The sequence below is a fragment of the Corvus cornix genome, chromosome 4 (genome assembly GCF_000738735.6).
Source record: "Corvus cornix cornix isolate S_Up_H32 chromosome 4, ASM73873v5, whole genome shotgun sequence".
NCBI classification, from domain to species: Eukaryota; Metazoa; Chordata; class Aves; order Passeriformes; family Corvidae; genus Corvus; species Corvus cornix.
The window spans coordinates 31,573,775-31,586,582 of NC_046334.1; the positions used below are offsets into that span (position 1 = coordinate 31,573,775).

A 12,808-nucleotide genomic window follows, 5' to 3' on the forward strand; every position below is an offset into this window, starting at 1 on the left:
GCATAAGGGACTTTATTTTCAGGAAGAGTCCAATGTCCACCACAGAAGAAATTTCAGAGCAAGTGTCACAGGCATGCAGGGCATAAAAATAAGTATTTTTTTTCAACTGCTTAATTCAGCAGGCCTAGCTTTCCTTCTCATTTCAGCCATTAACCAGTGGCAAGGCACTTTACAGGTCACATAAAAACCACCTTAGAGGAAAAAAGCTCTAATTTCTGCCAACGCAGAATGCTTTTCTATGTCCATGCTAAACCTAGGAAATAACAAGACAATATGAGAGAAAGCCTAAACAGAGAGCTAGGAGAGGATACAGGGATACTGAAAATACAGAAATTCACTTACTTGGGGATCAGATACTCCCATAATATAGGAATCTTCTGCCATTTTAAGTCCTGAAACACAAAAACATGATTAGAACTCCCCTTTTTTTTTTTCTTTTTTACAGTGTAGAGCAATAGAGAAGCCTGGAAAATGCTCAGAGTTAAAAGCCCAATTTCTGACACATTTTACTCATAACATTAATGATTTCCAAAATACTTCTAAAATTCCTCTGTATTTGGAAGGGGCAGTGTAAGGACAGAATAGGATTTTCCATTGCCTATTGCCAAGAAATTAAAAATTATAGTCAAAGTCTAGAAGTCAAAACTTCTTAAAATCAGGAATTGTTTCCATCTTTGCTCTGACTATTCTGCCATTAGACTTTAAGCAAAATCATTACCACAGAAATAGCAGAAACTCTTTTTATTTTTATACAATAAAAAGAACATGATGAGCATTCATGAATGAACCCGAACAGTTTTCTTGTGAAGTATTACTAAATGCAAATAAAGATGCCCAAGAACGAACAGACAGTATTTTAAAAATTTTTAAATAAAACCAGGAATCAATTATTGACTAATTTTGAACACCTTTATTTCCAGGGGTGCACAAGTGCTTAGCATGCACAACAGCTCTGCACTGACGACAGCTATGGATGCACAGCATACCAGAACTCTTTCTCACAGGTCTACATGTAAATGCTGGACACTGGAAAAGTTTAGCTTGGCGTAGTTTTACTGGGACCAGTAGTGGGCCAGTAGAAGAACCTGTGAATTTTCTTAGGCATTTATTAGGTCTATTAGAAAATACTAGTATTAGTGTTATTTCCTTTCATGGAGATGTTACCAAAAGAACTGCAATTTCACCTATGCTGATCTCTCTAAATAAGGCTCTCCAAGGGAATATCTGAAACTAACAGTAACACTATTTCAAGAGACTCATGTCTGCATGCAACAGACACTAAATAAGGTTAATAACTAAGAGAAGACAGAAAAAGGTCTCTGGCCCTCATATTCCATCACAGTGAACAGAAGCCAGCAAAGAGAACTTTGCTAGAAAACCTACCACACTATCAAAGAGAGGTGCAAGAGATCAGTAAATCATTAAAGAAAAACTGAGTCACCATGGACCTTCTACAGGAACTAAAAAGGCAAATATCAAAAGGAAAATTGGAATACTTGGGTACTTCATTTTGATGGAGGCCCAACTCTACTTGTTAACAAGCTCCAAAGACAACACATAGTCACCCATCCCCCACAAAGTAGAAAATTAAAAAAAAAAAAAAAAAGGAGAAGTAGGAGACAATATACAGATGACTTCAATGAAAAAGAGGTTCATGTGGATACAACTGTTTTTTAACCTAGAAAAAGAAGTACGCACCTGACTGTAAATCCATTTTAGAAATATTTACTGGGCAATATTTACTTGTAGTATTTGGGCAAATATCAAATAACTGGTCATAAGATTTCAGCCAAAAGTTAATAACAGATATAACAAGCAGCCAATGTCACCCATGCTGTACTTCATCACCTAACACAACAGGATTTTAGCAAGATAAAGAAAACACCAGTCAATCACATTAACTCATAGGCACATTCTGGAAAGCATTATTTTCATCAACCATTTGCCATTGTTATTATTCATCTTTATGGCAGAAGTCAACAAACAAGGCATGATAAAACCTTCAGGATACAACAAAAAGTACTAAGATGTTTTTATTCTGTTCCATAGAAAGAATATAAATAACATTATCACCAACTGACAAGTTACTTGAATCACTGAAATAACTTGAAACATTTTCTGTCAAACGCTTCTTAGTGAAAGGTGTAGATATTACAGAAAACAATCTGAAGACCTCAACAGCCAACTTTTTTTTATGGAGTGTCAGAACCCTCTTGTTCCACCCTGATTAGGTAACTGTGAGTGCAAATGCCAGGTTTCTTCTCCATAAATAGAATAAAAACTGGTCCTAAAAGTCTTGTTTTGTGATGTCTCATATTTAAACACTTACTATTTCATGAGTCACATATGTAAAATTGTGTTCCAAAATCCTGAAGTTTCCAGATGACATGGTAAACTTGCTTGTTCAGAAAAATAACATATTCGGAGGAGCTAACATGAATGGCATCTGCCCACTTGCCTGTTTGCTAAACATATACTTTGCCAAACTTTCAAAGCATCTCACAGCTTTTTCTGTGAGCCCCACAGGATAAATGTAATAGTAGGTTCTATTTTCTTTGTCCTATTTTAGTTCCTCAGCCCGCACCCCTCTCCCTCCTGCAGCACTCTGGGGGAGAAAGGCAGTGTTCTCACACTTGCCATGCTTCCTGGTCACGTCTACATGTCCACAATACAAGACTTTCTAACAAAATGGAAAAAATAGCGCAGAGGCATTACTTCTGAAAATTTTTCTTTTGAAGTATTTTGATGTAAATATTAGACCCCATACAGAAAAAAAAAACCCTACGTCCATCTGAATCAGTCCTTCAATTTCACCTTTTGAAAACAGTAATTTCTGGCTTTTTGGCTGCTGCAGTGAACAGTGACATGACAGCAAAACAGCAGCCTTTAAAGATGTTCCCCCTGCAGCACTACATTCAGCTCTGGGCTCCTCAGCACAAAGAGCACATGGACCTGTTGCAGTGAGTCCAGAGGAGGCCATGAAGATGCTCAGAGGGCTGGAGCACCTCTCCTCTGCAGACAGGCTGGGAGAGCTGGGGCTGTTCAGCCTGGAGAAGAGAAGGCTCTACAGCACCTTCCAGTACCTGAAGGGGGCCTCCAGGAAAGCTGGAAAGGGACTTTTTACAAGGATGTGTAGGGATAGGATGAGGGGGAATGGCTTTAAACTGACAGAGGGTGGGTTTAAATCAGATATAAGGAAGAAATCCTTCACTGTGAGGGTGGTGAGGCACTGGAACGGGTTGCCCAGAGAAGCTGTGGCTGCCCCATCCCTGGAAGGTTGGATGGGGGCTTTGAGCAACATACGGTAGTGGAAGGTTTCTCCACCCAGAGTACGTGGGGGAGTAGGGACTAGATGATGTGTGAGGTCCCTTCCAACCCAAACTACTCCATTATTCTATGAACATTACACTTGGAAGCAGCAAGGTAACTACCCACATACCACCCAGTCGGCTGTAGGTGGGTACTAATGAATGTCTAACCCGGTATGAAACACAATCTCTCTCACACCAAAAGCACAGATGCCTCTTACTTGAGATCTTTTTGTGTTCAAGTCAGCTGCAGTGCTTGGGGGAGAGGTTAAAGACATTCTCTCTGGCCTGAATGCTAAACCAGTTTATTATAAACAGATTATAATTTAGATGTGCAAACATACACCTTTGTGTATGTAAACTCACACTTGATTGCCTTATCAGGGCCTAGACAAAGATTAACCAAGCTGTTTAAAATAACCCTTCTAAGTGACTAAAAACACTCTCAGTTTCACTATGTTTTGTCCTCTCCAAAGCCAAACAGATAATAAAAATGTTCTGGGAGCCCTACCTTCAAATTACAATTTGTCTCCTTAGGATTTATTAAGTTAACAAATCCCTGCACTTCCTCCTACATGAAAATTGGTGCAAATCCGCAGTCAGTAACATGATTAAAACCCTAGAAAGACACAGATAAAATAGACCCTAGCATTAACTGTGTGACCTTCAATTGGCCTCTTCCCAAACTGCTCCAGTTTCTAAGCACCTTTCCCATATGCATCAGGTGGTAAGATTAGCATCTACCTCGAGTAGCTTTGCTCATTCTCTCATTGCATGAGCTGTATTACGGGTCACCAATTGCCACCACTCTCATTTGAAGATGACTGGATTAAAACTGTTTCATGGAAGTTCATGTTATTATAGATGCCTGCTTCCTGCATAAGATCCAATTCCCACAAATTGTACACCAAACTAAAATCTACAATAAAAACATACCCCCAACACCTGCACACCACAATCAACCACACTAGTCTCCACCCTGGAGAGCATCTGAAGTCTTTCAGATAATGGGGCACAGGAAACTAGACATTTCAATTCACAGTATTTATAAGTGAGAAAATGCAAAGGTCACTGAAGAAACTTCATTTAGCTCCTAGTGCAACAGGAAAACAAAATCCAGCTAAACTTGCCCAAAACCACACAACTGTACCTTCTGAGGGTAAGTGTGTATGCCTGTGCATATGCATACACGTTCCTTTCTCCTTACAGCAGGACAATTGCTATTGTCAAAAAAGTTTAAAAAGGGAGAAAAAGAGAAAACACCTAGGAAGACATGTATACACCTATGGGAGAGGACTGTTGCACCAAACAACCAATGGCAGGTACTCTGCACCACTGCTCCTCCTTAATAACCAAATGACACGAGGCACAAGTAGCCACAGCTGGAAGAATGTGACTTATTATATTCTGAATATTTGTTCTAAAGCGTCAAAAGGAGCAGCCATTTAAAATGGAAACAGCATATTAACATAAGAATGCTGTAATCCACGAACAAGAATTCTCATTTCTCTTTATCTCAATAATGTGATTTCAGACCTCTTCCCAGTTGTTCTTCAACATCCACTGTGTCTGTTTACCTTTTAAAAAGCAAGATAAATTTCCATACCCAACTGTCTTCAGGCCCCCCTGATTTGTCAAGGGTACAGATCCTTCCTTTTACTTCTCTTCAACTTTCCAGCCTGAATTTTGAGCATGAGGTAAACCCTTGCTTTCTATGACACCAGTATCCAATCCAACCCCTACAAACTTGGAATGGGACTTCTTCCTACTACCTTTCTACAGACAATCATGATCTTTATTACTCAGTTCATTCCACTTGAGAACTGAAATTCGCCTGATGGACGTTCTTCCATGAGGAAATTTATTTAAGCCATCTCTTACTTTATGAGATGTTTTACATCAACCCGTTCTCACCTTTCAAGGCTGGGATACTGAAAGCAAGCCTCACAATAGGAAACTCAACTACTACACTTCAACTGACTTGATACACTGAAAGAACAATTCTTCCTGAAAGTTTTCTAGCAGAGTGCTTTTTCTCTTTAACTTGGCTTTCACTGGAATTCACTTGTTAAAAATAAACTTCTTTAACAGGACACTGAATGAAAGTAATTAAATTCAGTGTGGTTATGCTCTTAGCCTGTTTATTTTGCTTAGTAAAAACAGAGAGGAATAAGGATGAAAATGAAGCAAAAGATGTATCTGTTTCATACATTGTAAGTACATTTTTACTACATCAGGGCTATAAAGCCTGGCAGATGATCTCATTACAGAGAACTATGTTTTTAGGAACAGCACCAAATTCTCAGAATTCCTGTAGCAGCTATGAAGTACTGAGTAACTGCTGTATTGTGCAGACAGGGCAACGTGTTTTACCTGCTGTTTCTTCCTTAAGTGGCAACTATCCATCCTTGAGCCTCAGTCTTCCACCCTTTGCAAAACATGATCTGTATCTGGATAGGGACAATTGTTTCAGAGATCAGCATTTCCCAGACAGAGATGCTGGGAAAAGGTATTGTGCAATAGCCACTTTGGGTTGCTGGGTCAGGGCTGGAAGCAGGACGAGAACTGCTGAGATGATTTTGGCTGGAGGCCAGAGCACGATCTGCTCTGATAGAGCAGAGATACCGATCCAAGCTGTTCAGTCTCAAGCCTTCACCACTGCAGTTCCTTCAAAGTCAGGATGCTGCCCACCCCGTTCAACGCACAGCATTTTCACCTTCCTTCTTGCCACCTCTCGAATTCAACCAGCACTTCATTTCCCTTGGAACCCAGTTATTCTTCCCAGAATAGCTTGTCCTGCAAGTACAGCTCCAGAGCACAAAACTTTTAATTCAAAGTAAGAGAAGATAAACAGCTAAAGCATTCTGTAATACACAAAGTAAACAGAACTCAAATATTAAGGCAACGTCATGCATACTTTCACCCACAATATTGGCATAGATGTCTTCAGGACAAACAGGAAACAAAAGCATGTTAAAAAACACAAGAAGCGATTGTTAACTCACTCATATTGACATGAAGCCCCACCAACTATGTTATTTTGAAGGGATTTTAACTCAGTAATGAAGCAGATTTGAAATCTGCCTTTAAATGTTGAGATGTTTACTACTATTTCTTCTCTCAGCTATGACTTCAATACCTGGGGGTGTACGGAGCTGTTTTAAGGAAACAACACTGAATTTCTGCAAAAGCTGCATAAGGAAGTTGTATTTTTCACATTCCTTCAGGTACTTCAAAGATGTGTAATCTCACAATAAAGATTTGAGTGCAATTTCTCAGTATACAAGTGCAAAAGTTTGTGCAGAGAGGCATTTTGATCAAAGATTCTAATTTCCTCTGCCATTTTTGTCATCCACACGCTGTTGCAGCTGCAATAACACTACATAACCCTAAATGACACTGTTTGTTTTTCTAATATAACAACCCAAATTGCCTCCTCTTGTGACTAATTAAGCCTGCTTATTATTTCCGGTTGGGTGGGACCTGGCAATTGTGTCAGTGTATTTTTAAAATTTTAAAATTGCTGAAGTTAAAATTTTCAAGTATTTTCAGTCATGAGCAGATAGCATTACTTGACTACAGTATAAAAACTACAGAATATTTAGGAAATTAAATCAATCCCAAGTACTTGAGATTTCACAAGTGTGGTGCTCTAAATCAGAATGGTTGGGTGCATAATATTTTTATGAAATCTAGAATCAAATTTATTATAGCAGGTAACTACTAAATCTGAAAAGAAGAAAATCAAAGCGTAAGAAAATTTCCTTGGCAAAGAGTAACTGGACTACCTAAAAGATGTTCTATTAACTATGTTTGCAAACAGAATTTTTGTTTTATTCCTTTCCCAAGTATCAAAGTAGTGAACTAATATGTCAAGAGGAAATGCTAAAATGCCATAAACATACAAACTGTTTTTCCACAATATTGTTGGAATAAAGTTAGAATGTTTTTGTTAAAACACATTCAAAGCAACTTAAATCAAAGGAATAAATGGTATTCAAATATATGGCAACCATATTCTGGTACATGTATAATGCTAAGTAGATGTAAAAATACTGAGGTTCAACACAGCAAAACAGTTCCAGTAACTACATTGAATTTTAGCCATGTGGAGTGCTAATGTTACTAGAACTAACCCTAATATGATGTTAAAATGCTGTTACTTTTTCCTCCAGATTAAGATGAATCACTGAATGTTCTTTACAAATAGCTGTAGTTCATATAAAAGTTGTCCATCAAAGTAAAATTTTAGCAAGCCACACACACCCATTTCATAAGCCTGAAGTGTAATGAATCATTAATACTAAACTGCAAAGCTTTTCCTTTTATTTTGGGGGTAGAGAGGGCACAGGAAGAACAGTGTTTCTGAGAAGCCAACATGTAACCCCAGGATTGCAGAAGTTCAGTTCACACAAGGTTTGCTGTATCACCAGGTACAGTCACACAGGCTCTGGGCTCCTACTGAAGACACAGTCCCTCACCTGATGAACACCAGTGGCAAAAGTGGGCTCAGAAAATAGCAAGGGCTGTTACCACTGCAATCACAAAGGTGAACTAAGGAATTCTCAGCGTCCTTTTGGTTCTGAACAGCCACTGAAATTGTAACATGATAGAAGCAATCACTTAAATAGCACCAGTAAGAGGAGCCAAACAGGTAGAGCTGAGTCCAGCACCATCGCAGTTATACCCAGTTTTCAAATCTACAGATGCCAAGTGGCTAACTAAAGCTTAATTTTTTGCTTTTTCCAAAGAAATCGTAAAACCCCTGCAGTCTCAATGTTCTACAGTAACCTATGACACAACAAAACTCACTTGGACTAAACTAGTAAGACCAAAAAACCCACCGGCTTCCTTTGTTTATACTTCATTTGTGTGTTAAAATCTGTCCGCCTTTAAGCAGATGGAAGTATGATCTTTAGAAGAAACAAAAAAATAAAGCCAAACCCAAACCACACAACTCAGACCTACTTTGCTCTTGACCTGCTGACAGTTTGCTTGAAGGACACAATGAAATACAGGGGTATTTCAGGTCAGTATTTTAAATGAAGGAAAAAAAGATTGTGTATCTATCTGTCACTGCTTTTCAAAAGAACATAGAAGTTGAAAGGGGGAAATAATGCTGGGAGTAGCAGTAGTAGCTTCCTCCCCACATGATCTGTCAGCTCCACCTAAATGCTAAACAAAGGATTTTACCTTGAGACTATAATAACTAGAAACATCTTTTAAGGCCTTACTTTTGAAACTGTCAAGAGTGCTTCATCAAAATACATGTTTAAATGAAAGCACTGAAGAAGATCCACTGAATTATTTCTATGCTCAAAGCTAGATGCAAACTTAGTGCCTGACTGACCTAAGGGCACAGTTAATGACAACCATAATTATGATCCTATCAACACAGAACTTCATAAAAGGTTCACAGCTTATTTAAAGGCCATCAAATTACAACTTCCACATCTAAAATAACCTGTGTCAGAGCTAAAAGTGACCAAACCCAGGAACTGCTTTTTCATTACCTACCTGAAACATTAATTATCTTCTGTTTGTTTTACAATAGCTGTGTTATTTATTCAGAGAACCAAAGGAAAGCTATCAGCTTTTCAGTTGAAAAAAAGGCTTTTTAACTAACTGTAGAGTTTTCATTAGTTGCTTACATAAACGAGTAACAATTTTCTTTATGACTGATACTTTTGAATTTAGAGTTGGCAAACACTTACAGCACTGAAAGGTGAAAGTACTTTAGCAAGTACAGTTTGAAGCAATCTATGAAAACACGGGGAATTAACCAGAATCTCTGAAGACCACAGGTGAACTTTCTCAACACTAGCTACATCAGAAAGCCAACTGTAAGCTAGTAAAAGATATATTGTCTTTCGCTGTATCTTTACATCTATTTTGCATTACAAGCACCTTTGATAGTAAAGACTCAGAGGCCTTCAAACAGTTTCTGTCCTTCCAGAGACAGCAATATGCACAATAAAATGAATTCCTAACTGAACATATTTCTGGAGTTTGCAGGTATTCATGAGAAAGTGGCATGGGAAGATTTTGGAAAGGGCAGCAATGAAAAGGAAACTCAAAAATCTATTAAGTAGCAAATTTGCATCAGTGGTATTTATTTGTAGGTATCTATTACTGAATTCACGTAATGCTGCCTGAAGGGAAAAAGTAAATTTATTATTGAATTTTTAAAAGTAAAATTTTAAAGTAAACTTAGATTTATTATTAAAACTAATTTTTAGAAGTAAAATACATAGTAACACAGAAACAACCAGAACTGCTACTTTTCAACAAATGAAGCAGGAAATTTTCAGATGTGTACATAATTGAAACACCACTGTCTGCTTTTCACCCTCTCTCCCTCTTCCAAAATACTCTTGTTCTCTGTCCCAGCACACCTCTATCCAGCAAACTTTTCTGATTTCGAAATAAATACTACAAAAACATTACCAAAGGTGTTGCTGGAAAAAAGCGAGTACAGATAGGAAGTTTATCTGCTGTTTTAAAACACACTGTTTTTTAAAAACATGCAACATGATGCAAAGTGACAAAAGGCTGTTCTGTTTTAAAACCTCAACTCAAAATGTATTCATTTCTTGCATGAGCAAGTAACTACGTTTTTTGATGACTCTACCACCGACTGACATTTCTTTCTTTCTAAAGGGGACAAAGGGTAGAAAGAAAAAGGCTTTTTCCCTTCTGTTTAGTATTTCAAATTAAGATATTTAACATATCTTGCACGGATTTCAGCACTGAGATTCCCTGAAATCTCCACACTCTGTGGCATAATCCTGACAATAACATTTTGGCATAACTGTTAGTTAAATTCTTGGGCCAGGGAAGATTGCAGAACAGAGTATCTGCTTCTGGATGGTTACAGGCTGCTTTTTTCTCTTTCATTTTCTCATAAACTGTAGTCATTTCTGTAGATTACAAAACATTGCACACAGGATGCTATCTTAGAATGACGTCTTGGTTAACGCTTTCCTAGAACGGGCAGCTACTTTCTTTTATGAAAGAATACAAATGCTTTGACTGAAATACTATTTCAAAAGTTGATACTACACAGTACATAGCACAGAGACTCCGGATGTCAATAAAATCGAAGTGCTCTCTTTTCAATCCTGTTCTGTGAGCTTGACAGGGGTGGTGTAGCACCTTGCAGCATGTAAGGCACGAGGTGACAGAGCAAAGAATTCATCCACTTTTCTCTGTGAACAGAGTAAGTGAAAAGAGGGCTTCTGAAGCACAAAACATGTCAAATATAATCAGCACTTTAAAACCATTTTTAAAAATAAAAATATATAATAATAATCATCTGTATTTCCTTTAAAATGTTATTCTTAAGCAAAGATTTTGTGTGTTTTAAGACAGGAAGTTGAAATGCAGCAGATCATCCCTTGCCTCCAAAGTCTTATTCCCCAAATGCTTACAGTCACTCACGTTTACTTATCTGAATGAAATCAGGCATCAGTACACACACTATGATAATGGCCCAATAGCACATAGCTCATGTCACAGAAACAATACTCTCCGTTTTACATTCATGTAAAATACATCAGTAGCACTTCTTCACCCAAGCCACCATCAAAGCAGAAAGCATCAACAGATTAAAAAAATAATTGTGATGACGAGAAGTTCGATATCCTCGGCTTTCAACGTCAAACGTAACCGAGCAACCAGCGTAGTAATACTCCTCGTCGCAATGAGAACTTCTCGATTTCATCACTTACTACTAAATTACCTTTAAAAACCTCACTATGTCGTACCTTTTAATACTGTCTGCTGCACCCAAGACGAGGACACCCAAAGTTGCCAGTATCAAGCCCACGTTTTCGTGGTGACCACCTGCACTCCCGAGCGCGGCCGGTGACCGTGCCCCGGCCGTGTCTCAGGTTCAGCACGTACGTGTGTCACCTTCGAAACCAGAAGCGACAAAAGCAGCACCTCCTTTGCCTACGAGCACCCGCTGTGCGAGCGGCAGAACCTGGGCTTGCAAATTTTTTTCACTTTACTGTTCAGCCTGTCACGGACACCCCTTCCCTCGCTAGGAAGACCCCTGTAACACAGCAGCAGCAAAGCCGTCCCCGGCATCCCGCCCCCTCTCCTGGCTGGCTGCAGGCGAATCCCGCGGTAATTCCTCCCGGCGCTCCAGCGGGGCTGCTCCTGGCGCCGGCCACAGCCTCCCGCGGCAAACCTGCGCTCCGGGGCTGCTGCGCTCCGGGGCTGCCGCGCTGCCCCCGCCCAGCCCAGCGAAATGCCCGCTCCCGACCCGCTCCCGCTGCTGCGGGACAGAGGAGCCCAGCCAGGCGGGCGCCGCGGTGGGGACAGGGGGACAGGGGAGAAAGAAGGCAGCGAGCGGCGGGTCAGGGGCCGCCTGGGGCTCACCAGGGCAGGGCTGGCAGCGCCTCCTCCTCGTCGTGCTGTGCCGCCGGCGGTCCCTCAGCACCGCTCCATGTAACTCGTCGTGCCGCCGCCCGCGTCCTGGCTCCGCGCGGACTTTCCCCCTCCTTCCCGCCTGCTCCGCCGGCGAGGGCGCCCGCCCGGCACCGGCCTGCGCAGCCTCCGCCCCTGCCCCCAGCCCGCCGCACTTCCTGGCTGGAAATTCCCGCTGACGCTCCGGCAGCGCGAAGGGCGGGGAGGGGCAGGAGCCGCGGCCGGCGGGGCAGGAGGAGCCGCGGCCGCGGCGCCCCGGGCGCGCTCTCGCGGAGGCGGCGGGGAAGGAGCCGGGGAGCGCCTGCCACCAACCCACCCGCTGGCCACGAAATCCCTGTGCCGGGGACAGGCCCTCCCGCCCGGGTGAAACAGCGTAAATACGCGAGTCCTTTCATCCCAGGGCAGTTACCATCGCCGCAAGAGTAGTCCTGTCCTTGTTCACGTTCTTGGCGCACGGCGGCATTCGCGACACCTCTGTGGAGACGGGCCCGACCCGGTGGCTGCCAATGGTTTTTTTTACCTCTAAATGTAAAGTTTGGAAGGGAAGAGAGACTGCATAGAGTGGATTTAACCCCCCTCACGCAGTGCCTGGCTGCTGGCTGGCTTTCCCAGGCACTTCATTAAAGGAAGTTTCCCGATGGCTTACCACCCGATGCCTGAAAACATCCCTGAACAGGGAGTACAGGCTACACAGCACCCTTTTTCTATAGATTTACACCGCTTCTGGCAGAGCAGGCTCCCAGGTGACTTCCGTTAAACAGTGCCAGCCATCAATAATACACTTCTTAATACCAAAATCCAGGTTTGCAGCACAGTAACCAGGTCTCCCAGACACATGTAACCAAGGCTGAAGCAAGTCAGCTAGTGGCACGTCTAATTGGCACAAATGCTATGTTAAACAAGTTGAAATATCTTTATGCTGAATGAGCGTCTGGTTTGCTAAGGGTGAAGAGTGCCTCGAATGAGCATCCTGCAGAGCTCACCGAATGTGTGTTAGCCCAGAAAGCAGCACACCTCTGGAGGATTTTGTTATGCTAAGGCCACATGACATGGGGCTTCACGAATGA

The 12,808-nt window shown here is 41.3% G+C and overlaps 1 protein-coding gene across 2 annotated transcripts in view; it reads right to left on the reverse strand.

Annotated features, from left to right (window-relative positions):
• NFKB1 (nuclear factor kappa B subunit 1) overlaps positions 1–11,775 on the reverse strand; it is a 57,565-nt gene extending 45,790 nt beyond the window's left edge. For both annotated transcript variants that reach the window (XM_039550788.1, XM_039550789.1), the window contains exons 1-2: positions 11,694–11,775; positions 343–392 (exon numbers count right to left, since the gene is read on the reverse strand). In XM_039550788.1, the coding sequence (XP_039406722.1) occupies positions 343–384 (42 nt within the window). In that variant the 5' untranslated portion in view covers positions 385–392; positions 11,694–11,775. The remainder of the gene's footprint in view (positions 1–342; positions 393–11,693) is intronic.
• Between the last annotated feature and the right edge of the window lie 1,033 nt (positions 11,776–12,808).